Source organism: Podarcis cretensis, assembly GCF_951804945.1.
Source record: "Podarcis cretensis genome assembly, chromosome: 9".
Taxonomy (NCBI): Eukaryota; Metazoa; Chordata; class Lepidosauria; order Squamata; family Lacertidae; genus Podarcis; species Podarcis cretensis.
Window position 1 is genome coordinate 2,296,978 of NC_137178.1, and position 24,867 is coordinate 2,321,844.

Sequence of the window (24,867 nt, forward strand, 5' to 3'; positions counted from 1 at the left end):
TTTTCTGTTCTAGTTAATCTTTATATCTTTCCCAGACTGTTAGAAATGATCTCCTAATTATATGGTTATCCTTTGTGCACTTTCCCTTTGTCATACCACAAGTACGCATGCCATCCCAATCTATTATCATGTCCTTCAAGGTTTAGCAAATCTGTATTTTCTAATTTAATCCAGTCCCGAATCAAAGCAATACAGGCAGCCTCATAATATAGTTTCAGGCTGCTTCAGGGGGGATCTCGACTCCCTGACGCGAGTGCGATCCTTCTGCTCATCTGAAGGGGCGCTACTCTGAGCTGCGACTGAGCGAGGGCAGGCTCTTCCTCTGAACATGGTGGGATTGTAGCTTCCAGGTTGCCAGGGTCACCTTAGAGAACAAAGAGATGTTGGTCATTGTGAGAGATTAAAAAAACCAGGATCCTTTAAATAAAATGATCTGGACAAAATTGGTGAAATAGGAAAATTTTATTGATACACACTTGCATAGAGCAAGCAGAGTTTACAGCATATCTCATGGGTAGGCAAACTAAGGCCTGGGGGGCGGATCCGGCTCAATTGCCTTCTCAATCCTGCCTGTGGACTGTCCAGGAATCAGTGTGTTTTTACACGAGTAGAATGTGTCCTTTTATTTAAAATGCATCTCTGGGTTATTTGTGGAGCATAGGGATTTGTTCACCCCCCCCCCCAGATATAGTCCTGCCCCCCACAAGGTCTGAGGGACAGCGGAATGGCCCACTGCCGAAAAAGTTTGCTGACCCCTAGCATATCGCATTTACCTTAATAACATATTATCATTCCACTTCCTATGTTACTCATTGTGCAAATATGGCCAAAAGCTGCCCCCCATATAAATTTATTGATGTATAAGCACTATATTTTTATTGCAAGATTGTCCTAATTACATACATGTTGACCGCAGGCTGTCTTACTTATCACATGTTAACCATTTGTTCCTAATGTGCTGGACTGAACGCTGTGGAGGCCCCTAGGCAGTCAAAATCTCAGTGGCCCCCTTGCAAATTATCTCCTAATACGTTTCTGTAATTTTCTTGCAAGCTCAAATCAATATCATTTTAATCTGTTGGCGCGTGCCTATAGACCAATACCTATTTGGTAAACTGGCACTGCCAAGTCCCTCAGGCGACTCACAGCATCTTGACACCTTTCACCAACAACTGGCAAAAGTAAGGAGGAGCCAGGGACAGCTATTTTGCCGGGGACGGGGCTCCTTGTTCCTTCCTGGCTGACGAGGGCAGCTGGGACTCAGCTCTACAGCTGCAAATAAAACATTTTAAATGTGTTGTAAAGTGCATTATACAAATGCAACACTAGAAGGCGATGCTGAGTCATGGGAAATTCGATATATTTTTCAAAACGTTTTTTTAAAAAAGTATTTTCACGTTTCTTAAATATGTGTCTAGATTCCACCCCGGTTTCAGCAAGAAGCTTGCCCACCTGTTGGACTTTTGCCAAGATCCCCAGAGCTCTTTGTGGAAGGATGTGGGTCTGTAGCAGAGAGGACACCCGCCCTGGCCTCCCGAACTCCAACGGACGTTGTCAGGGGTTCAGGAGCAGAGGCACAGGGAAGAGAGGAGATGGAGAGCGAAGGGGAAGGATCCGAGGGGAGCGTAGGAGAAGAGGACAGTGGACCGAGGGATTCCATGAGCCTCTCCAGCGAATCGGAAGATTCACAGAAGGGGGCGCCAGTGGCCAGGGGTAGGGGGTTCCCAAGGGGAACGCCCCAGGAGCAAGGGGGCAGCAGGGACTCCCAGAGCAGCAGTTGGAAATCAGGACCAGCTTCCCCACCAGAGCAGAGTGGGGGGGGGAAGAGTCCCAAGGATCGGGGCCAGTGCATTCCCCACCAGGGAGAGAAGATAAGGCAGGGCTGACCACAGCTCCATCGGAGAGTCAGACAACGGAGGGGAGGTCAGATCCGGCCAGTATCCCGGAAGAGGGAAGCAGTGACAGAAGTAGTGTAACGGTTAGGAGAAAGGTCACTGGGTTGGCGCGAGAGGCAAGTTCAAATGTACAGGAGCGCGGGACAGCAGAGAATGAGGATTGGGAACCGGGTCCTAAAGCCTGCCGGAGGGAGGGGGAGGAGCTAAGCGACTCAGCGTCGGAAGAGTCCAGAAAGGGCAATGCCCCAGCGGGCAGGAGGACCCAGAGGAGGAGAGAGCAGCGTAAAAGGTGGAGCCGGGCTAGGATCTTAAACTGGTGTCATAGGGGAGGAGACTCAGACGGTACTTCGCCGGTCTAGGCTTTAAGACGTAGAGCTGCGCGCTGCGGCTTTGAAATGGAAACTGAACCTCAATAAAGACTTTTGTACATAACGGCAGCCTGGCGTTGGTCCTCTGTGAGCTGGGACCTAGAGGCAGCTCTGACAGACGTGATGTGTTTTGTGGTCACGACAGGTTGCAGTTGTGGGGACTTGGCCCTGTGCTGGGCAGTCAACCATCCGGCGACGTCTCTGCAGGATGGACTCCAGCTGGTTGTCTGTGAGCTTCCTCTGGCTGCCTTGACGTCGGCTTGATCTCCGCACCGGATTCCTGGTGCGGCTCTGAGCCTGAGAAGGTCGGAATTAATTAAGAAAATGGGCGCAGGATCAAGGAACAACATCAACTCCTGATAGCTGGAACATGGGAAGTTATCAAAAAATGTTTAATTTGGAACTGTTTAATTGGCTCTTTTGATTGTATTGTGATTTGGTATTGTATTAGTGTGGCCTCCATTGGATTGTTATTAATGAAAAATTGGGTAAAGGTAAAGGGACCCCTGACCATTAGGTCCAGTTGCGGACAACTCTTGGGTTGTGGCGCTCATCTTGCTTTATTGGCTGAGGGAGCCGGCGTACAGCTTCCGGGTCATGTGGCCAGCATGACTAAGCCGCTTCTGGTGAACCAAAGCAGTGCATGGAAACGCCGTTTACCTTCCCGCTGGAGCAGTACCTATTTATCTACTTGCACTTTGATGTGCTTTCAAACTGCTAGGTTGGCAGGAGCAGGGACCAAGCAATGGGAGCTCACCCCGTCACAGGGATTCGAACCACTGACCTTCTGATTGGCAAGTCCTAGGCTCTGTGGTTTAACCCACAGCGCCACCCACGTCCCTTATTTAAGAATATAGGTAAAGGTAAAGGTAAAGGTACCCCTGCCCGTACGGGCCAGTCTTGACAGACTCTGGGGTTGTGCGCCCATCTCACTTAAGAGGCCAGGGGCCAGCGCTGTCCGGAGACACTTCTGGGTCACGTGGCCAGCGTGACATCGCTGCTCTGGCGAGCCAGAGCCGCACACGGAAACGCCGTTTACCTTCCCGCTGGTAAGCGGTCCCTATTTATCTACTTGCACCCGGAGGTGCTTTCGAACTGCTAGGTTGGCAGGCGCTGGGACCGAGCAGCGGGAGCGCACCCCGCCGCAGGGATTCGAACCGCCGACCTTTCGATCGGCAAGCCCTAGGCGCTGAGGCTTTAACCCACAGCGCCACCTGCGTCCCATTTAAGAATATATATAGCCCTTATTCTCAACAATAATGGAACTCACAGGTAGCAATTACTTCTATTTTTTTATATATATATCCTTATGATTAGGGAATCCTTGTATTAGTAAATACTTGATGAACTGCCTTCTCAGTAGTTGTGCCCACCCTATGGAACGCCTTCCTGTCAGATGTCAAGGAAATTAACCACTATCTGTATGGGGAAGTTTTTAATGTGTGATGTTTTATAATTTGTTGGATGCCACCCAGAGTGACTGGGGCAACCCAGTCAGATGAGTCCCCCACCCAATTATTATTATTATGATTACTATTATGATTACTATTATGATTGCTATTATGATTACTATTATTATTATTACTATTATTATTATTATTATTATAGTTCTTTGTCCTTCCAGCCTTTGATGCTTTATGGTTTGAATTTTTGATTCTTTTTTTTAAAAAATAAATTTTTATTAAGATTTTAAAGGTTACAGAAAAAAAGGGAAAAGAAAAAAGAGCAAATATATATATATATACATAACAATAGAAAAAACAATACATATAGCATCAAAAAACAGAAAAAAAGAAATAAGAAATAAGAAACAAGTCAAACCTTTAAATCACTTACTTACATTCACTTATTTCCTTGACTTCCTCACGCCTCCCATTTTTGTATTCTAATTCAGTTAGATATTCCAGCAAATCCTTCCAACTTTGTTTTTTATCCTAATAATTTATCTTAATATACTATAATTTTACATTCTCTCTTTCACCAAATCATTTTTACTTAATCCTTTATATCTTTTCTGCCAAAACCACATAATTTCCCCCCCAACATCTTTCTAACATTCCTTAATTTTACAATATTTCTGAAGATAAACTTTAAATTTCTTCCACTCTTCTTCCACCGACTCCTCTCCCTGGTCTCGGATTCTGAATTTTTGATTCTTTGTCTCTGTCTCCCTCCCTTTTCTATGTTTGCTCTTTGTTGTTGTTAATAAAGAGCAAATCAATGGCCAAATGTATTTGGTTAATTATTAAATGACCCAAGGCACCCCCCCCCCGCCAGCTTTGCTGCTGCAGTGCTGGACCCCATCCATTACTATTATTATGATTATGATTATGATTATGATCCACACACAGAGGCAATTCTTACCAGGAGACCCTGCAGCTCCATCGTGGTGCTCCGGCGCTTGTTCACGACGGCTGCCTGCAGGTGGAGAAGACATGGATGAGGAGCCCGTTAGGAAATAACTTGTTCCCATCTCCTCCTCCAAGGAGAGAGGCAGTGTGGAGTAGCAGCTAGAGCATCCCTTGAGGACAGGGGAGACCAGGGTTCAGATCCTCACTCAGCAAGGAAGCTGATGGAGTGGACTTGGGCCAGCCATTGTCTCCTCTCACACTTAGGTGAGGAATCATATGATTATATGCTGCCTCAGAGTATTTAATTTGATTCAACACATGTAATTATTATTAATATTCATTATTTTCAGTTGTTATCTCTGAGAAATGTAGAAAATAACAGGATATATTTATACAAATTCTTCAAACTTACACGACGCCTTAAAAATTAGGTAAGGAAACAAATGTTGTATAATACTGTCTTATGATTTATGACTGTTTTATAATTTATGATAATTTGGAATTTAAATGTATTTTCATGTAATATTTGATACTTCCAGCTGATGAAGGTGAATACATCGAAACAGGGCCCTGTCCTGGTTTCTGATCCATAATTGACTTCTGGATTGAAACTCAGATCTTCATGTAGAATCTGACTATAGACTAATATGAATTTATCTCTACTCATAAACTCTTATCTTTAATTCTGTAAGAAATTATTGTGTTATACATATCCTTATGAGTTTGAGTTTGTAATCTCTGTTTGAGTTTGTAATCTCTGTTTGTGTTTGTGATCCTTGTCAGAATACATACTTTTGAATGGATTAGTTTTTGTTACAACTGACTATTGATTTACGAGTAGGGACCACTCCCACTACTGAAACTTATATTGGTCTGAGTTCTTGGTGTGCTTTCTTTTTGGTATATTTAATAACAAGAAATCCGAATTATTTAACGCTGTCTCCTCTCAGCCTAGCCTACCTGGCAGGGCCGTTGTGAGGAGAAAGAGGAGAAGAACCACGGGCCGTGGGATGTGATCCATGAGAGGCGGTCAAGTACAACATTTCTTGTAATGCTAGAGAAGACATGCGAGGGAATGTTTGGTCCAGCCATTCGAAACTTCCTGTTCCTCCTGGCTGGAGCATCCTTCCTTTTGCATGTGATAGAAGGTGGGCTTGACCTTACCTGTCCAGGTAACAAAAGGACGAGTCACGCAGCACACCTCTCTCTTTTTGACTTCCTTCTTCGTTTGACCAGTTTCTAGCTAGGACTGCTCTGCTAGCTCTCAACTTGCAGAAGCACTGGGATTATTCCCCCATAAGGGGTAGATCCACATGTACATATTTGTAACTAAGTCTGCCTTCAGGAATCCAACTGTGAACTGATGTAAGTAAACTTCTTTTATTGGCTTTGAATAAGATTGTGGAGTCTTTATTCTTTTAAGAGAGATTCAAGGGAACTTACAAGGAACATACAAGACAGATTGAATTGTATAATAGTCAGAGGCTCACACAAAAAACCTGGGATTGCTGCTGCCAATCTAGGTAGACAGCATTGAGTTAGATGCGCCAATGACTCTGATTAAGGCAGATTTTTATGTTCTGCGCTCCCACTCTGCTTCTTTACCTTGAAGAAGTCCCCAGTGCCCTTTCTGGCTGGCCTCAGGACCACACCGCTTTTGATCCTGGCCATCATTTCTTCCACCGCTTTCGATTTCACATCATCGGTGCAGGAATTTGCTGCTGCCCAGAGGGAAAAGGGATATTTATTTTTCATGGGGTGAAAGGTAAAAACCCAGCAATAAAGTCTTTTCCCCATCCCATGGAGCCTGGATGCATCCGAAAGGGTCTCCTTCAAAGGGCCTCCTTCCCCATCACCAGTTTGAGACTTGTACCGCAAGCAGGGGGTGGCGCTGTGGGTTAAACCACAGAGCCTGGGACTTGCCAATCAGAAGGAAGGCGGTTTGAATCCCCACGATGGGGTGAGCTTCCATTGCTCGGTCCCTGCTCCAGCCAACCTAGCAGTTCAAAAGCAGGTCAAAGTGCAAGTAGATAAATAGGTACCACTCCGGCGGGAAGGTAAACGCCATTTCTGTGCGCGGCTCTGGTTCGCCAGAAGCGACTTAGCCATGCTGGCCACATGACCCGGAATCTGTACGCTGGCTCCCTCGGCCAGTAAAGCGAGATGAGCGCTGCAACCCCAGAGTCAGTCACGACTGGACCTAATGGTCAGGGGTCCCTTTACCTTTACCTCAAGCAGGAGGGCTTGGCTTAGAATCTGGGATTGTAGAGTCGGAAGGGACCCCCCAAAGTAATCTAGTCCAACCCCCTGCAATGGGGGAATCACAGCCCTGACAGATGTCTTCTAAAAGTATGGTAGTTGTTTTTCTCTTTGACATCTGGTGGGAGGGCGTTCCACAGGGTGGGTGCCACCACCGAGAAGGCCCTCTGCCTGGTTCCCTGTAACTTGACTTATCGCAGCGAGGGAACCTCCAGAAGGCCCTCGGCGCTGGACCTCAGTGTCCGGGCAGAATGATGGGGGTGGAGACGCTCCTTCAGATATACTGGACCGAGGCCGTTTAGGGCTTTAAAGGTCAGCACCAACACTTTGAATTGTGCTCGGAAATGTACTGGGAGCCAGTGTAGGTCTTTCAAGACCGTTGTTATGTGGTCTTGCCGGCCACTCCCGGTCACCAGTCTAGCTGCCGCATTCTGGATTAGTTGGTTTCCGGGTCACCTTCAAAGGTAGCCCCATGTAGAGCACATTGCAGTAGTCCAAGCGGGAGATAACCAGAGCATGCACCACTCTGGCGAGACAGTCCGTGGGCAGGTAGGGTCTCATCCTGCGTACCAGATGGAGCTGGGAGACAGCTGCCCTGGACACAGAATTGACCTGTGCCTTCATGGACAGCTGTGAATCCAAAATGACTCCCAGGCTGCGCACCTGGTCCTTCGGGGGCACAGTTATCCCATTCAGGACCAGGGAGTCCTCCACACCCGCCCGCTTCCTGTCCCCCCAAAACAGTACTTCTGTCTTGTCAGGATTCAACCTCAGTCCGTTTCCTTGGTCGCATCCAGACACCTTCTGGCTACGGGGCCACTGCCCTGCAGCTGAGCTCGGTGCAGGTAAGTGCTTGAGGAGGACGCACCCAAAAACCTACCTCCCTCCCTGATCCGCTTACCGCATTTCGCTTGCTGCCTTCCCTTCCTCTGCCTGAGGGCCATCAGGGGGCTAAAGAGATGGAAGAACGGAAGAAGAAAAGTCAAGACCGGCCCAGGTACATCAGAAGAGCCCTGCAGGATCAGGCCCATAGTCCGTGTCACCCAGCATCCTGGTCTTACCGTGGCCAATGTGATAGGAATTTTGAGGTCTTAGATATATGTTAAATGTTCATAAGTGTACCAACCAAGCACATACATAGATCAGCACAGGAAGACCGACCTGAAACCATTTTTGATTCCCAAACTGACCTCAATTATTTCTCTGCAAGGTCAAAGTGGGAAACTTCCCCGTTGTCTCTTTCCTCACAAATCCTGTCTTAAGGGCACATTTAAGATATGAATAGGGTGTGAGCCTGACCTGGCTCATTACAAAAGACTGGCCAGGCTCCCCAGGCAATCCAATCAAGTGACCATTAAACAGGTAACCTGGCAAACAGGAGGTGAACAAGGCACTCAGATTTCTGCTGTAGACCACCCTTTCTGTGATGTAGGTATGATGTGTCCGGGGGGTGGTCTTGATCTACAGGGTGGCAATTTCAAAAGTCTATATAAGGGCTTGCACACTTTGGTTCCGGGTTCCTCCTGCGTGTGGTGAGGGGAGCACCCTGTTGCAACAGATCACTAAAGATCAGGCTTACTAGCTGCTTTGCTTCTCAATATTCTCTGGTTGGCCTCTGTTATTTTCTCCTACCAATGGGGAACCCATGTAAGGACTCTATATGGGCTCTTGGATACCCCATAAGGGAAAAGGGCAGACTTTGTTTACAACACCAACCAGGTGCCCACCATGGGAAACCAGAACATGAGCACGAGAGCAGGACTCTCCTGTCCCGTAGTTCCCAGCAACTGGGATTCAGAAGAATCGCTGCTTCCAACTGTGGAATCATAGAATTGCATGATTGGAGAGTTGAAAGGGACACCCAGGGGCCATCTAGTCCAACCCCCATAACAGGTAGAACAATGATGCTGTTGGTCTCCCCACTCTGCCATCTGCTGGCCACCTGCCATGGAGAGGGTTGCCATATTCCCCAAACTGAAAATCCAGACACAGAGTTGTTGAACTTTTCTTTTGGGGAGTTTTATTTTTGGGGAACATCTCCACCCCCTTAAAAAAAAAACCATTTGGGGCTTTTCTTTGATTTTCAAAATGATTTTTAAAGATGTCCATGTTTTCCAGGACATTTTGCCCATTCAGCAAAAATCCGCCCGGATGCCAATTTTCTGAGCGATTCCCAGACATTTCCAGGAAAACCCAGACATATGGCAGCCCTAGTCATGGATGCTTAAGCTGAGATTTCTGCCTTGAAGCGGGTTGGACTAGATGACCCTCGGGTCGCCTTGTTGTTGAGAAGAGCCTGTCCAGACATGCAGAATTTTGATCTGTGCTTCAATTGATTTCAGTTAAAGCACAGATCAAAATTCTGCATATCTGGACAGGCTCATCTCATCAGCCTGGATTGGAATGGAGCCACAGGAAGCTGCGCTGGCAAAAAGACAGTTGAAAAAAGATATATATACAAATAAAGCTGTACTCGATGGATGCAAGGATATATGATGACTGACATGACTGAGAACCGGAGAACATGACTGAAATGACACGGAGAGGTAGGATCGAGATTTGGAGCTACGCTTGAAGGTCCAGACTATGGGAAGCCCCCCAAAATTAATGATTATAATTTGGATGATAATTTGGTCTTTGTTATTTTAGTTTTTTATTTTAATTGGATTATGATTTGATATATTAATTGGATGTTTTTTATTGGAAAATTAATAAAAACAATTTAACAAAAAACATTGTTTTCAAGTGTTTAGAACAGTTGCTTTTATCTGTGTTCATTGATAAGCTTATGGTTTCGCTCTCCATTTCAACTGCTTTGATGGTTTTTATTATATTCAAGCAGCATATCAAGTTTATGAATAATAATAATAATAATAATAATAATAATAATAATAATAATATTTTATTTATATCCCGCCCTCCCCAGCCGAAGCCGGGCTCAGAGTGGCTAACAACAGTAAAATGATATAACATTCTAAAATCATTTCATTAATAATAATAATAATAATAACAATAACAATAATATATGGCAAATGATACTTACTCCACTGGGACATGACATGCTGGAGGGAGAGGAGGGGGAGGAGGAGGAGGAAGGGGAGCCTCAGGACATGTTTTGGGAGACGGGGTCCCAGTCGCCTTCGCCTCTTCTTCCAGGGATTTCACTGCAATGAGAAAGGCAGGGTCTCAGGCCCCCACAAAGAAGGTGGCCTTTGTTTTGTTTTTCTGCAGGGTAGCAGCCCTTGATAAGGATGTGCGTGGCTGCGCATAGCACTGATTGGCCAGTCCTTGTGCGTCACCCACCCACCCACCGCAATCCTTGCAACGGTTTTGCACTTTTGCAGCAGTTTGAAGAACGGAAAAGGGAAAATAAGGGGTCATCTCCCTCCAGAAAGACACACTGAGAGAGGCCGGCTGCACGGCAGAATGACGCAGTACAGCAATACAGGGAAAGTGGCTTTGGAAGTTCTTTAAGCAAAATGACATCTTCATTTAGGAACTGATGCTTTATAAATGCTCCTTTTAAAAAATGGATGTACCTGTTATTTCCTGATACCGAGGTGAGAGTAATGATTAATGTTATTTTTTTCTTTATTATTGGAATGGCTTAAACACTTTGTCTATTTTATTTTGTGGAAAATGAGTTTTAAGTAATATGTTGATCTTTTTTGGATCCTGAGGTTCTGAAGTCGTAGAATCACAGAATGACAGAAGAGTAAATTTGGAGGGCACCTCCGAAGGTCATCCAGTCTGACCCCTGCCATGCCATCATTGCAGCGAAAGAATCTCTGAGAGGCTGTATCTATACCATAGCCTATCCTGCGTTTCTAATCTATGCAACCGAAAATGCCGTACCTCTCTCTTCCAGAGCCGTGTTCCTCTCCTCCGCTCGGCGAAGCCTCTCCCCCAGGCGGACCTTCTCTTCCTCTGCTGCCGCCAGGGCAGCCAGGAGCCTGTGGAGTTCTTCCGCCTGCGGCCGTCCCAGCAGCTGGGCCTCCAGGTCCTTCACCTGGAGAGCAAGGAGCAACGTGAGCAGACTGGGAGCCCAAAGCCAAGCCCCTTCCCCCAGGACATCAGAGGGACGTGGGCCAGGAAAGAGGCTTTCCTCTTGGCAACACTTGAACTCAGGACTCACCCCCCCCATTAGGCAAGGTGAGGCAAGCTGAGATGCTGAGAGGGGCAACAGGGATAGAGCCCCCTCTAAGGATGCTGCCCCATCACCACTTCTGAAAAAGCATTCCTTGCCTTGCAGGGGTTTGGGCTAGATGACTTTGGGGTTCCCTTCCAACTCTACAATTCTATGATTGTTGGGTTGGGTTTTGCCCAGGCAGCGAAATGTCCTGTGCCAGCTCACCATACCTCACCATACCTCTGCGGATGGGCAGGAGATTCAGGAAAGACAAGACACAGTCCTTCCTTCGCATGCTGCAGAGTTGACCTCTGGAACTCCCTGCCACATTCCAGTCTAAACCGATAAGGTTGAGGAAGGGAGTCTGCCTCTCTCAATATTCACATTTAGGCATAATTTTAAAACATTTCCTGTTCAGTCATTTGATGGCTGAAAGATTCTGCTCCCGGCAACCTTCATATCATGAGCTGTGAGGCTGTGTGTCTGTTTTTAAACAGTTTTAGGCAGTGGGTTTTTTTTCCTAAAAAAAACCACACCGTTTAGGGGTACTCTCCTTTTGACTCAAGAAAATCACCATTTTGTAGTTCAAATCAGAAAAAATAAATACAGTAAATGGACCAAAGTATGAAGATTCACAAAATGTTTAGGGGTATGCGTACCCCGGCGTACCACCCCAGAAAAAAGCACTGGTTTTAAGGGTTCTTAAGGGTTTTACACGTTTTAGATTTTCTTAATTGTTTTAAAGAATGTTTTAATTTTAATTATATGTGTATGGGGTTTTTTTAAAAAGTGTAATGGTTTTTAATTGTTTTAATATGTGCAACTATTTTAATGGTTTTTACATATACAACTGATCTATGCACTTTTAAAGATGCATTATGAGATTGCTTTGAGATGCGTTATATTCATATCATTATGATTTCTTAAATTTCTACACCACCCTTCATCCGAGGATAACAGGGTGGTTTGCAATATAAAAACACAAAAATGTACACCATGGTAACAAACGAAAACATTGCCCGCCCCCAGTTTAAAATGCCCTAGATTGCTTAACTAGCCCAAAGCCTGGGAGAAGTGGAATGTTTTTCCTGGAGCCTAAAGATATATGTGCTGGAGGAGACTCTTGAGAGTCCCATGGACTGCAAGAAGATCAAACCCATCCATTCTTAAGGAAATCAGCCCTGAGTGCTCACTGGAAGGACAGATCCTGAAGCTGAGGCTCCAAGACTTTGGCCACCTCATGAGAAGAGAAGACTCCCTGGAAAAGACCCTGATGCTGGGAAAGATGGAGGGCGCAAGGAGAAGGGGACGACGGAGGACGAGATGGTTGGATAGTGTTCTCAAAGCTACCAGCATGAGTTTGACCAAATTGCGGGAGGCAGTGGAAGACAGGAGTGCCTGGCGTGCTCTGGTCCAGAGAGTCACGAAGAGTCGGACACGACTAAACGACTAAACAACAACAACAACAAAGATATATAATGAAGAAGTCAGATGAGCCTTCCTGGGCACTCTTCAAGCCATTACAGGAAGTGATCCATAAATGAAATCAATTAATTCATTAATATTTTTTAATTGCAATGTTTTTGCAGCTCTGGTGTTTGATGTCCTGGGCTTCTTTGCGAAACAGGCAGGCTGGACAGAAAATGAATGGATGCTGGAAATGTAAGGAAAAAGAAGGCACCTTTTATCATATGTGGTGGAAATGTAAGGTAGTAAAAGAATTTTGGGAAATAATATATAATGAGTTGAAAAAAAATGTTTAAAACATTTTTTAATTGTTGTTAAAAAGCCTGAAGCCTTCCTTTTAGGAATTCTAGGTGCCGAAATCCGAAAGGAACAGAAAAGACTATTTATGTATGCGACCACGGCTGCATGGATGTTACTGGCCCAGAGATGGAAAGAAGATCAGGTCCCTACCAGAGAAGAATGGAAGATCAAGTTGATGGACTATGCTGAAATGGCTATAATGACTGGAAGAATCAGAAATAAGGAAGAAAAGAATTTTAATAAGGAATGGGGGAAATTTATAACTTATCTTAAAGAGCATTGCAAACAGTTAAAATCGTTAGTAGGATTGGAATAGCACTTGTAGTTTAAGGTTGAATTCTAGACATAATGGAAGAGGTGAAGGATTTGGAGTATCATAAAAGATGCGGGAGGAAAGGATTAATTAATTAATTAATAGGACCCACAAAGGGGAGGATGGAAATCCAGGAGATTCCTTGGAATCTCGTTTTTTATGATTTATGTTTGGTATATCTCTGTAAAAATTTAAGCTGGAAAACCAAATGAATAAATTTGTAAACAAAGAAAGTGGATGGATGGATGGATTGAAAGGGCAGGAACCAGTCTCTGCTGAGGTCCTTGGGCAAGTGGAGCCCCAAACCCACCTTAGCCTGGTGCTCTTGCTGGGCTTCTTCCAGTTCCCGGGTCATCTTGGCCACCTCCTCCATGGCTTGGAGAAGCTGGGTCTCTGGCCCAATATTCTGCATCAGGATCATGCTCTGCCGGTTGGCTTCCTTCTGCTTCACCAGCATCTGTGACATGAGAAAAGGGGGTGGGAGTTAAGTGGTTAGAGCAGGAGCTGCAATTTAGAACCAGTCACTTCCAGAGTTGAACCCTTATCTCAAATAAGCCATGAGGAACATTGAGTGACTGCCGGTCAGCTTCCTGAAGTCCAGAGTACCAAATCATAGAATAGGAGTGATGGAAGGGACCCCCAAGGGACATCTGGTCCAACCCCTGCAATGGAAGAATCTCAGCTAAAGTACCCATGGCAGATGGCCACCCAACCTCTGCTTGAAAACCTCCAAGAAAGGAGAGTCTACCACCTTCCAAGGGAGTCCGTTCCACTGTTGAACAGCTCTTACTGTCAGAAAGTTCTTCTTATGTTTCGTTGGAATCTCCTTCCTTGTAACTTGAAGCCATGGGTTCGAGTCCTACCCTCCAGAGCAGGAGAAAACAAACATGCTCCATCTTCAACGTGGCAGCCCTTCAGATATTTGAAGATGGCTCTCCTATCTCCTCTCAGTCTCTTCTTTTCCAGGCTAAACGTACCCAGCTCCTTCAACCGTTCCTCATCAGGCTCGGTTTCCAGACCCTTGATCATCTTGGTCGCCCTCCTCTGCACACTTTCCAGCTTGTCAACATCCTTCTTAAATTGTGGTGTCCAGAACTGGACACAGTATTCCAGGTGTGGTTTGACCAAGGCAGAATAGAGTGGTACTATGACTTCCCTTCATCAGGACTGAAATATACTCAGAGTCGCAAAGTGATTTCATGCTCTTTATTCAGCTCATAGTGGTGAGGAGGAATGAATGAAAGTCCCCTCAAAGTATCTGCTTTATATAAATTATTTACACAATGGGCTGCACATGATTGGCTAATTCTGGAATTCTACTGTAAGCCAATCAGGTTGTGAATTCACTTATATCTGGAGCATGATTGGGTGGTTCCTGCCAACCAATCATACTGCTGCATTGTTCTAGGACCAATCAGACTGCTGCAATTTGGATCCTATTGTTCTAGGACCAATCAGACTGCTGCAGTTTGGATCCTATTCAACTCAGTACATAACAAGGACACTAGCCTTCTATTGATGCAGCCTGGAATAGCAGCAGCTTTTTTTGCTGCTGTATCACGTGGTTGGCTCTGTAAGGAGCTCAGCCTACACTCGAGTAGGACCCTGGCAGAGACACATGCCCGACTGGCATGTTCTCTCCCTCCTGGTCGATCGTTCGGGAGCTTCAAAAGCTTTCTTCAGCCCGAACATCACAGCGACCGATACCAACCGACACCGGCACACATAGGGATCCACAGAGTTTGTGCAACTTGCGTGTGACAGACCTCAGCAACTCAGCATTTTGGCTAATCTACTTTATTTACACATAAACACACACGGAGCACTGCAACGTGGCTCCCTCTCTCTCTAGCATCAGACAGCAAAGAGAAAAAAACAAAGGACAATAGTCCCACTTCACGGAACACAGGAACACAAACATCCTGTCTCCATCACATCCCACTCTGTGGAGTCAAAACATACACCGTCATGTGAAAGACAATAATCCCATGACTGCAATCACGGAGCAGGAATTCTAACAGGCTCATGGTTGCCAGAGGAAAATGAAGCATGATATTGTGGAGAAAGGCTTGCCGCTTGAATTCCTACCTGGTGGGCAAAGGTCTCTGCTTGCTGCCTCAGTTCCTCCTCCAGGTCCAGCTGTTGGGACACCTTGCCGTACTCCTCAGTGAGTAGCCGGGACACTGGGAGAGAGAGGGCAGAAGAAACATCAATCACCTGCGAATCAAATGAAGGTTGGGGAGGGAAAGGCGTGTGTATCCCTGGAGCGAGCAGAGGCTGAGATGCCCCTTCCTAGCTCCCACTTTACTTTGGCTTGAGTGACATTTGCTTGGGTGCAACTTCCTCTATCCTCCCCACAAACAAATGGGAATGAATGCAAGTTCAAAGAGCCAACGTCGTTTAATCTCCCTGCAAAGAGATCAGCTCATCTGGAAGCTCTGCCTCCACAGTTGGGGGCAGCCATGCTTCTGAATACCAGGAAACCACAGGAGGGGAGCGTGGCTTTCGCACTCGGATCCTGCTCGTGGGTTTCCCATAATGGGCACCTGGCTGGCTGCTGCGAGAAGAGGGTGCTGGACCAGGTGGGGAAAAGGAAGTCAATGCCTGCTCAAGAAGGGAGGGAGCTCTGGGTGCAAGAATAGGCTCTTCCTGTGACCTTTCCCCACAACTCACCTCGTTTGACCCTCTTCAAAGCCCTCTGGCGTTCCACCACCAGAGCCTGCAGAGATTGCTTCTCAAACTGCTCTTCTTCCACCTTTGCACAAAGGAGATATTGCTTCTGTTTCATTTTTATTTATGATTTTCAGTTATATACATTTCAACAGTTCTACAATCATTCTAACATTTCGAAACTTGACTTCGAGTTGACTGGGGGGGTCAAAAGAAAGCAACTTAATTGGGCCAGAGATTTTGGCTATAACATACAATTTGAGGATTGGGAAAAATTATGGAAAGAAAATTTAAAATTTACAGCATGTATGATGTTAAAAGAAAATGTTATGAAAATGTTTTACAAATGGTATATAACACCGGTAAGATTAGCGAAAATGTATAAGACATGTAACAAATGTTGGAAATGTAGAGATAAGGAAGGTTCTTTTTATCATATGTGGTGGGAATGTAAGAAAGTGAAAGGCTTCTGGGAAAGGATATATAACGAATTGAAGACGATTCTAAAATATACTTTTACAAAGAAACCAGAGGCCTTTCTGTTAGGAATACTAGGAAATGAGATAAAGAGAAAGAATTGTAAATTCTTCCAATATGCAGTGACAGCTGCAAGAGTGTTACTGGCCCAGAAATGGAAACAACAGGAAATACCAACGGTGGAAGAATGGAGAATGAAGCTGTTAGACTATGCTGAGCTGGATAAATTGACTGGGAAGATTAGATATTTAAGAGACCAAAAGTTCATCGAGGACTGGGGGAAATTTGTGGAATATCTGGAAAGTATAAGTGAGGGACAGATAACACTAGAGGGATTTAAAGAAGCACTGTGAAAAATTGAGAAGTATTGTTTAAAGGGAATAGAAAAGAAGGGTATAAACAATGACAATACAAACCTAAGGAATGGGTAACTTAAATAATGACTATGGATGATTTACGGAAAAGCTGAAGGAAGTCCAGAAAAGAAACAATTTGTGAAAAATTGGATGTGAAATTAGTATGTCTTTTTGTTTTTGTTGTAAACTAATAAAAATTATTTCCAAAAAAAAAAGAAAGCAACTTAAAACAGCTGCTCTTGAGGCATTTCATTCCGGATCTGCTAGACAGAGCCAGACAGAGGATGCTGACAGGTGGTTGTCTTGTCCCTGCTAACATAAATCCTGGCTGTGCCCATGGAGTAAGCCACAATACCTGTTCCTGGAGCTGCTGGACCCGACCCTGGAGCCCCATCACTTGCACGGCCAGTTCCTTCTTTTCATCCAGCAGCAGGGAAACCTTCGCTTGAAGGTCTGGATAAAAAAGAAGGAGAAAGGGAAAGGTGAATTTGAGCTCCTTAGAGGAGAGACTGTTGCCAATGAAATATACTCGGAGTCGAGAGTGGATTTCATGCTCTTTATTCAGCTCATAGTGGTGAGGAGGAATGGAAGTTCCCCCAGAATGTCTGCTTTATATACATTATTTACACAATGGGCCCCACGTGACTGGCTAATTCCGGGATTCTCCTGTAGGCCAATCTGGTTGCAGATTCATTTCCACCTGGAGTTGGATTGGGTGGCTCCTGTGGACCAATCAGACTGCTGCATTCTGAACCCTATTGTTCTAGGACCAATCAGACTGCTGAATTCTGGACCCTATTGTTCTAGGACCAATCAGACTGCTGCCTTTTGGATCCTATTCAACTCAGTACATAACAGCCAGCTTAGCAGCCAGACCACAGGACAGACTCTTGGGACTCAGCCATACAGCTGAAAATAAAACATTTAAAGTGCATTATACAAATGTGACACTAGATGGTGATGGTGAGCTTATGGCAAATTCAATATATTTTTCAAAAAGCATTTTTATATGTGTCTAGAGTCCACCTCGACTTCACCTCCTGGCAGCTGAAAGTTGGAAAAGTCGGGACAGGTAAAAGAAAGTTCTTCACACATTGCGTGGTTAAACAGGGGAACTCCCTGACACAGGAGGCAGCGAGGGCCACCAACGTGGATGGCCTTGAAAGTACAACCCACTGCAATGCAGGAATAAACACACACACACAGTTGCATGTGCAGAACAGAAGGCAAGAGGAAGGGGGCACCAAATTTGCTGAAATTTGAAAGACCTGAGTTCTGCCCTGTAGGTGTCAGGAGTTCAGCCTACACTCGAGTAGGATCCTGGCAGAGACACATGCACGACTGACATGTTCTCTCCCTCCTGGTCGATCGTTTGGGAACTTCAAAAGCTTTCTTCAGCCCGAACATCACAGCAACTGATGCCAACAGATATCGGCACACTTAGGGATCCACAGAGTTTGTGCAACTTGCGTGTGACAGACCTCAGCATTTTGGCTAATCTACTTTTATTTACATATAAACACACATGGAGCACTGCAATATGGCTCCCTCTCTCTCTGCATCAGACAGCAAAGAGAAAAAGAACAAAGGACAATAGTCCCACTTCACGGAACACAGGAACACAAACATCCTGTCTCCGTCACTTCCCACTCTGTGGAGTCAAAACATACATGGTCATGTGAAAGACAACAGTCCCATGACTGCAATCACGGAGCAGGAATTCTAACAGTAGATCCCCTCCCATCTGGCAATGCTGGAGCAAGTGGGAGGGGAGTGGCAGCAACTATCAGAACCTCGGACAGCACTGCAGAGCTGTTGTGTTGCAGCTGGGCACTGAAGGGGGTATGAGATCTAGTACAGTGGTATCTCAGGTTACATACGCTTCAGGTTACATATGCTTCAGGTTACACACTCTGCTAACCCAGAAATAGTGCTTCAGGTTAAGAACTTTGCTTCAGGATAAGAACAGAAATTGGGCTCCGGCGGCGCGGCAGCAGCAGGAGACCTCATTAGCTAAAGTGGTGCTTCAGGTTAAGAACAGTTTCAGGTTAAGTACGGACCTCCAGAACGAATTAAGTACTTAACCTGAGGTACCACTGTATACCTGAAGGTCCTGTAAACCTAAAGGAGCATCTCCACCCCCATCATTCTACCCGGACACGGAGGTCCAGCGTCGAGGGCCTTCTGGCGGTTCCCTCACTGCAAGAAGTCAAGTTACAGGGAACAAGGCAGAGGGCCTTCTCAGTGGTGGCGCCCGCCCTGTGGAACACCTTCCCACCAGATGTCAAAGAGAACACAACTACCAGACTTTTAGAAGACATCTGAAGGCAGCCCTGTTTAGGGAAGCTTTTAATGTTTAATAGGTTATTGTATTTTAGTGTTCTGTTGGAAGCCGCCCAGAGTGGCTGGGGAAACCCAGCCAGATGGGTGGGGTATAAATAATAAATTATTGTAATAAATTATTATGAGAAGCATCTCTTGAACGCCGCCTCTCCATCCTTAAGGAAGCTGCCTCTCTTCCTCCAAGGTTGGCCTTCTCCACTGCTGCAGGATCAGTGCATTTTGCAAAGTCCCTGCCCAGACCTCTCCCTGCAGCAGCAGCTTCCCTTGGTGGCCTTTGAGCCAGAGGGGAAGTGACAACATGGCTCACCTTTGATTTGCTGCAGGTATTGGCCCACTGGATCCAGGACTTGCTCGGTGGGGATCTCCTCCTCGTTGCCTGGGTCAATGAGGTCCCCCGGGAGGTGGGTGAGCATGGGCAGCAAAGCCGCGCTGATGCGCTTCAGCTTCTTGTTCTCTCTGCTCACCTGCAGGAGTCGATATGCAATGGCAAAGGTAAGCCCAGGATGATCACAGTGGAAGGGTGGCTCAGAAACTGGGCTGCAAACCAAGGTGTCTTGCAGGACAGATAAAAGAAAGGGTTCAACTATGGAACTCACTTCTGCAGGAGACACAGGGCCAGATTTAGGTTTGATGAGGCTCTCAGCTACTGAAGGTAATGGGGCCCTTTATATGTCCAGCTGTCCTTTGTCAACAACAAATTGTCCCTGTTTTTTGTGTTGAATATATGCTATATGGTAGTTTGTGGACCTAATAGGTATCTAAAGTCATTTGCTGTATGTGAGATTGGAACAGGGATTCTTTGCATGCAACGCAAGGGCTAGACTCCTGAGTTACAGCTGTTCCCCAGGTTAGACGCCTTGCTACGTCCACCAGCTCGCCTGTCTCACCTGGGCTGCGTAGGCTTCTGCCTGCTCTCGGCACGACTTCTCGATTTCATACTCTGCTTCCAGGGTGGACAGCTCAGCGAGCAAAGCCTGTGAAGCTGGGAATGAAAGGAGGGGGAAGGCTGAAGATCATCTGTTTCCCCAGACTTTCCCCACTTGGTGACATAAATTCATCCTCAATGCCCGTGAGCCTACCCTGCAAAAAGCATCCTTCAGAATGGCAGTTTGCACGACCCACTAAGGAAGATAACTGAAGTGTAGGTGGGTTCCCACGAGCCAAGAACCTTTATTGAACTACATAACTGGGAAGCAGGCAAAGCAACTGCTTATATACATTTCTGAAAGCCTGGGCCGCTCCCACTCTCAACGTGATTGGCTGTCTAAACTTCCAAGCTGCGAATCACGACTCAGAGTTCAAGGGCCAATGGCAGAGGCCCAAATCCGGAAATGTTCTGTGATTGGACATCATGTATTGAATCAGAACACAGGAGCTCAGATTCCTTAGTGGAGATTCAAGCTCAGGCCAACACAGGCCATTGAATACATAACAATAATAATACACAATCAAATTCAAAACAGAAACCATTAATTGCACATTTATTTAAACTATTCAGGTGTTGTGAACCACCCTGAGATCTGCGGATGAAAGGCGGTATACAAATTCAATTAACAACAACAACAACCAAGCAAACAAACAAACCATATTAATTTACACATTAAAACTATTCTGTTTAATCCATTGGACAAAACTGGTGAACTTGATCCAATGATACCAGCTTTCCAAAGTTTGATAGTCTTGCCTCTTATTGCCCCAATAATAATAATAATAATAATAATAATAATAATAATAATAATAAAATAATTTTATTTATTCCCCACTCTCCCCGGCCAGAGCCGGGCTCAGGGCGGCTAACACCAGTAAAACTACAGTAAAAGCATACCAGTAATGGGGGGGGGGGACCAATTTAAAACACCGGTTAAAATGCAATTTAAAATGCAGCCTCATTTTAAAAGTAGCCCATAGATCAAAACCATAAGGGGAGGGAAACATGAGGGTCAGACTGAGTCCAAACCAAAGGCCAGGCGGAACAGCCCTGTCTTGCAGGCCCTGCGGAAAGATGTCAAGTCCCGCAGGGCCCTAGTCTCTTGTGCCAGAGCGTTCCACCAAGTTGGGGCCAGTACTGAAAAGGCCCTGGTCCTAGTTGAGAGCAATCTAACCACCTTGCGACCTGGGACCTCCAAAGTGTTGTCATGAGTCATGTTGTTGTGAGTCCCAGGCTGCATAGGGAATCCTGAAGCCCTTTCAGGGGTTGCTACTGCCCACTGTCCGCTGCCAACAACGGAAGTGTCCTGAGCACATCCACAAATCCCATATGCCTGGGACTTGGTTCTGCACCCGGTTCCAAAAACGCCCGATCAGAGTCCTCTGAGATGCCCACAAGCCGGACACGGGTGCAATCGCCCCCTCTCATCCTGAGGTTCACCACTGTGAATAGTCGGGAGCAGGAAATGCAGGACACAGCTAGGCGCCCCCCCAACCTCCGAGCAGTCAGAGGCTCCAGGCCAGGGGTCAGCAAACTTACCACACCTCGGGCTGGTGTCTCCAGTGCTGATCACGTGGCGGGCCGGAGGGCCTGGGAGCGTGTGCCCATACGTGTGCACACACGCTATTTCCGGCGCGTTTTGGGGTCGGAGGAGCACCGGAAATAGCTTGTGTGCATGTGCACGGGCCTTCTCCAACCCGGATGTGCACCAGAAATAACACTTGCGCATGCGCAAATAATGCTTGTGCATGTGCACAAGTTATTTCCGGTGCTCCTCCGACCCAGAAGTAGGCAGCTGCACAGTGCAGCGCCGGTAAAAGCAGGCGGCGGGGGTTGCCGCGGGCAGGATAAACAAGTCCCTCGGGCCTTATCCTGCCCACGGGCCTTAGTTTGGGGTCCCCTGCTCCAGGCGTTCAGCAGGTTTTGTTTCCTTGGAATGAGAATCAGCAGAGACTGTGGCATCTTCGGGATTTAGAGTTTGATTTCTACATCTATGCAATCTGAGCATAAGGGGCTCGGAGCATTAACACCCCAGCAGATCATGCTTACCATACTCAAATTCGGCTAGCTTTTTCTTGGCTTCATCCCTTTCCTGACAAGCAGCTGCTTCCTGGAAGATGGAAGGGAACAAATGTTTCTGGGTCACTGATGTTTCCGATTCCAATCCTGCCAGCAGAGTTGCTTTTGCTAAGCAATCATTCCCACCATCCCTATCCTCAGCACAGCTGCTCATGCAGACTTCAAAATTGTTGTCCCCCCCGAATTTAGAATAATAGAATTCTGCAAGGGACCCCTAAAGGTCATCCAGTCCAACCCCTGCAATGAAGAAATCACAACTAAAGCAACCCTGACAGAGGGTTGCCCAACCTCGGCTTAAAAACCTCCAAGGAAGGAGGTGGTCTATTCCACTGTTGGACAGCTCTTACTGTCAAAAAGTTCTCCTTTCTAATCATCTGAATGCACGGGTTCGAGTGCTGCCCTCTGAAGTAAAACAGTGGGAGTGATTAGAAAGCCACAGTGAATGGTTGTGAGAACAGGACTTTCTTTGAGTCACGATTTGCTGGGGCTTCACTCCAGAACCAGACCCTGACACCTATTTCCCATTCTTTCCCCATGAGGACCAGAAGCTTATTTTTTTATTTTTTTAAAAAACCTTTTGTGTGCTTTTTATTGTATGGTTTTTCGTTTTCATGCTTGAAACTGCATCAAATATACAAATATTTTAAAAATGAATTTTAAAAAATGAAAGGACCCACATACCTCGGCGTCTTCATCTTTCTCCGAATCGGAGTCACTGTCAGATTCCAAAATGGCTGCAGAAGAACAGAAAGAGAACGTCGCCACGAAATGCCCAGGGGCAGCACTGAGGCTCTGCTAGACTCCCCCAACCTGGCACCCTCCAGATGTTCTGGACTACAACTCCCATCAGCCCATCAATCCATCTGTCCTTGATCGTCATATCGCTAGTTAGAAATCTCCTCTCTCCTTCTGAAACATTCAGTTCTTGCAGCTCTCTCCCTCTCCACGTTGGGCCTCACCGGCCCAAAGTCATACAGTGGATTTCCTTCAGTTGCGATGCTTAAGACCACATAAACACTTGGGGCCAAGTGGCGTCCGAAGCAGGGACCCTCCAAAGTGGAGTCCGCAGGTGGATAAATTGCACGGGCTCCTACAGAGGCATTCCCCCACCCAGTAGCGTAGCGTGGGGGGTGCAGGGGGGGCCGGCCACACCGGGCGCAACATCTGGGGGTTAGGGTTAGGGGGCGGAAATCCACGGGTTAGGGGGCGCAAATCCACGGGTTAGGGGGCGCAAATTACTTGCCTTGCCCCGGGTGCTGACAACCCATGCTACGCCACTGCCCCCACCTTAGCTTTGCACATGTGTGGAAATTAAGTCTTGCAACAAGCAGAATTGTAACCAAGCCTTATTGCACAAATCAAAAGGCAACATCCCAGACAGGGAGTGAGGGAGACCAAGGCCACGGGTTCATTTATTGGTGCCTGCAAATTCCTTCACACATCTTCACGGCCATCTCGACTTTATACCTTTACAACCTCCTTTCGGCAACATTCTTTTCATTCTTTCCTTCACTGCCTTAGCATCTTAGGTTATCCATCAAGGCAGAAATCATAACTTGCCCACTGCAGTTAGGGCTGCCTGGATTCGACCCTTGTAAACATTGCCCAGGCGGAAATAGCTTGGATGCCTGGGAAAATAGCTCAAAACCTCTTCTCTTTTTTTGAGATTTTGCAGAATAAGCTCAACAACTCTGCCAACGGCCTCTGCCCAGTAGACCTGAAGGAGCATCTCCACCCCCATCATCCAGCCCGAACACTGAGGTCCAGCTCCAAGGGTCTTCTGGCAGTTCCCTCATTGCAAGAAGTGAGGTTACAGGGAACCAGGCAGAGGGCCTTCTCGGTAGTGGCACCCGCCCTGTGGAACGCCCTCCCATCAGATGTCAAGGAAATAGACAACTGTCTGACTAGAAGACATCTGAAGGCAGCCCTGTATAGGGAAGCTTTTAAGGTTTAATGTTTTACTGTGTTTTTATATATGCTGGAAGCTGCCCAGAGTGGCTGGGGAAACCCAGTCAGATGGATGGGGTATAACAACAACAACAACAACAACAACAACAACAACAACAACAACGATGATTATTTTATTTTATGTGTCTGGATTGTCACATGAAAAATGGCAAACCTAAGAACTTTGAGGCCGCGGGAGGATTTGAATCCGTGTCTGCCAGGACCCAGCCTGACACTCTAACTCAGGGGTCAGCAACCTTTTTCAGCTGTGGACCGGTCCACTGTCCCTCAGACCTTGTGTGGGGCTGGACTATATTTTGAAAAAAAATATGAATGAATTCCTATGCCCCCAAATAACCCAGAGATGCATTTTAAATAAAAGGACACATTCTGCTCATGTAAAAACACGCTGATTCCCAGACCATCCGAGGGCTGGATTGAGAAGGTGATTGGGCTGCATCCGGCCCATAGGCCTTAGGTTGCCTACCCCTGCTCTAACCACTATGCCACAGTGTTTACCATGCTTACCCTTTCAGCCTGCTTTTGGGGCAGGCAGATTTCCCATCCTTACCTGCCAGCTGGCTGAGATCCTCCACCAAAGGCTCCATTCTGGTCCGGACTGTCTGTGCTCAGCCAGGATCTGCCTGCTCTGCCCCTTCTCTCCACAGTTGCATGAAAGGGATGAGGTTTCCCCATAGAATTGGGAAGCGAAACCTCTCCTCCTCCTCCTCCTCCAGCATGAGACAAGTCACAAGAAGCCACAGGGCTTTTTATTTTTTTTAAAAAAATCTGCTAGGTTTTTCTTTTTACTGACCTGGTAATTGCATTTGCAACAGCCGCCAGGAGCTCTCTTTTGCAGAAGCTAGCTAGAGGCCAACAGATTTCAGTGCTCATCGAAACTCTGGTGAGAAGATATACGATTTACCGCCTCATATACAATCAAATCAAAAGGCACCTGCTTCTTGGGAGAAAAGCAATGACAAAC

At 46.3% G+C, this 24,867-nt stretch overlaps 1 protein-coding gene across 1 annotated transcript; it reads right to left on the minus strand.

Annotated features, from left to right (window-relative positions):
• LOC307224233 (shootin-1-like) lies at positions 1-24,569 on the minus strand. The gene is given in 18 exon segments (XM_079990921.1): positions 1-364; positions 1,453-1,547; positions 2,381-2,421; positions 2,423-2,560; positions 4,628-4,681; positions 6,220-6,335; positions 7,775-7,824; positions 9,917-10,037; positions 10,729-10,882; positions 13,393-13,539; positions 15,171-15,265; positions 15,756-15,837; positions 16,941-17,038; positions 19,236-19,392; positions 19,816-19,910; positions 21,906-21,966; positions 22,617-22,669; positions 24,454-24,569. Coding segments are annotated over 18 exon segments (1,734 nt in total). The 5' UTR covers positions 24,491-24,569; the 3' UTR covers positions 1-224.
• Positions 24,570-24,867: the final 298 nt, after the last annotated feature.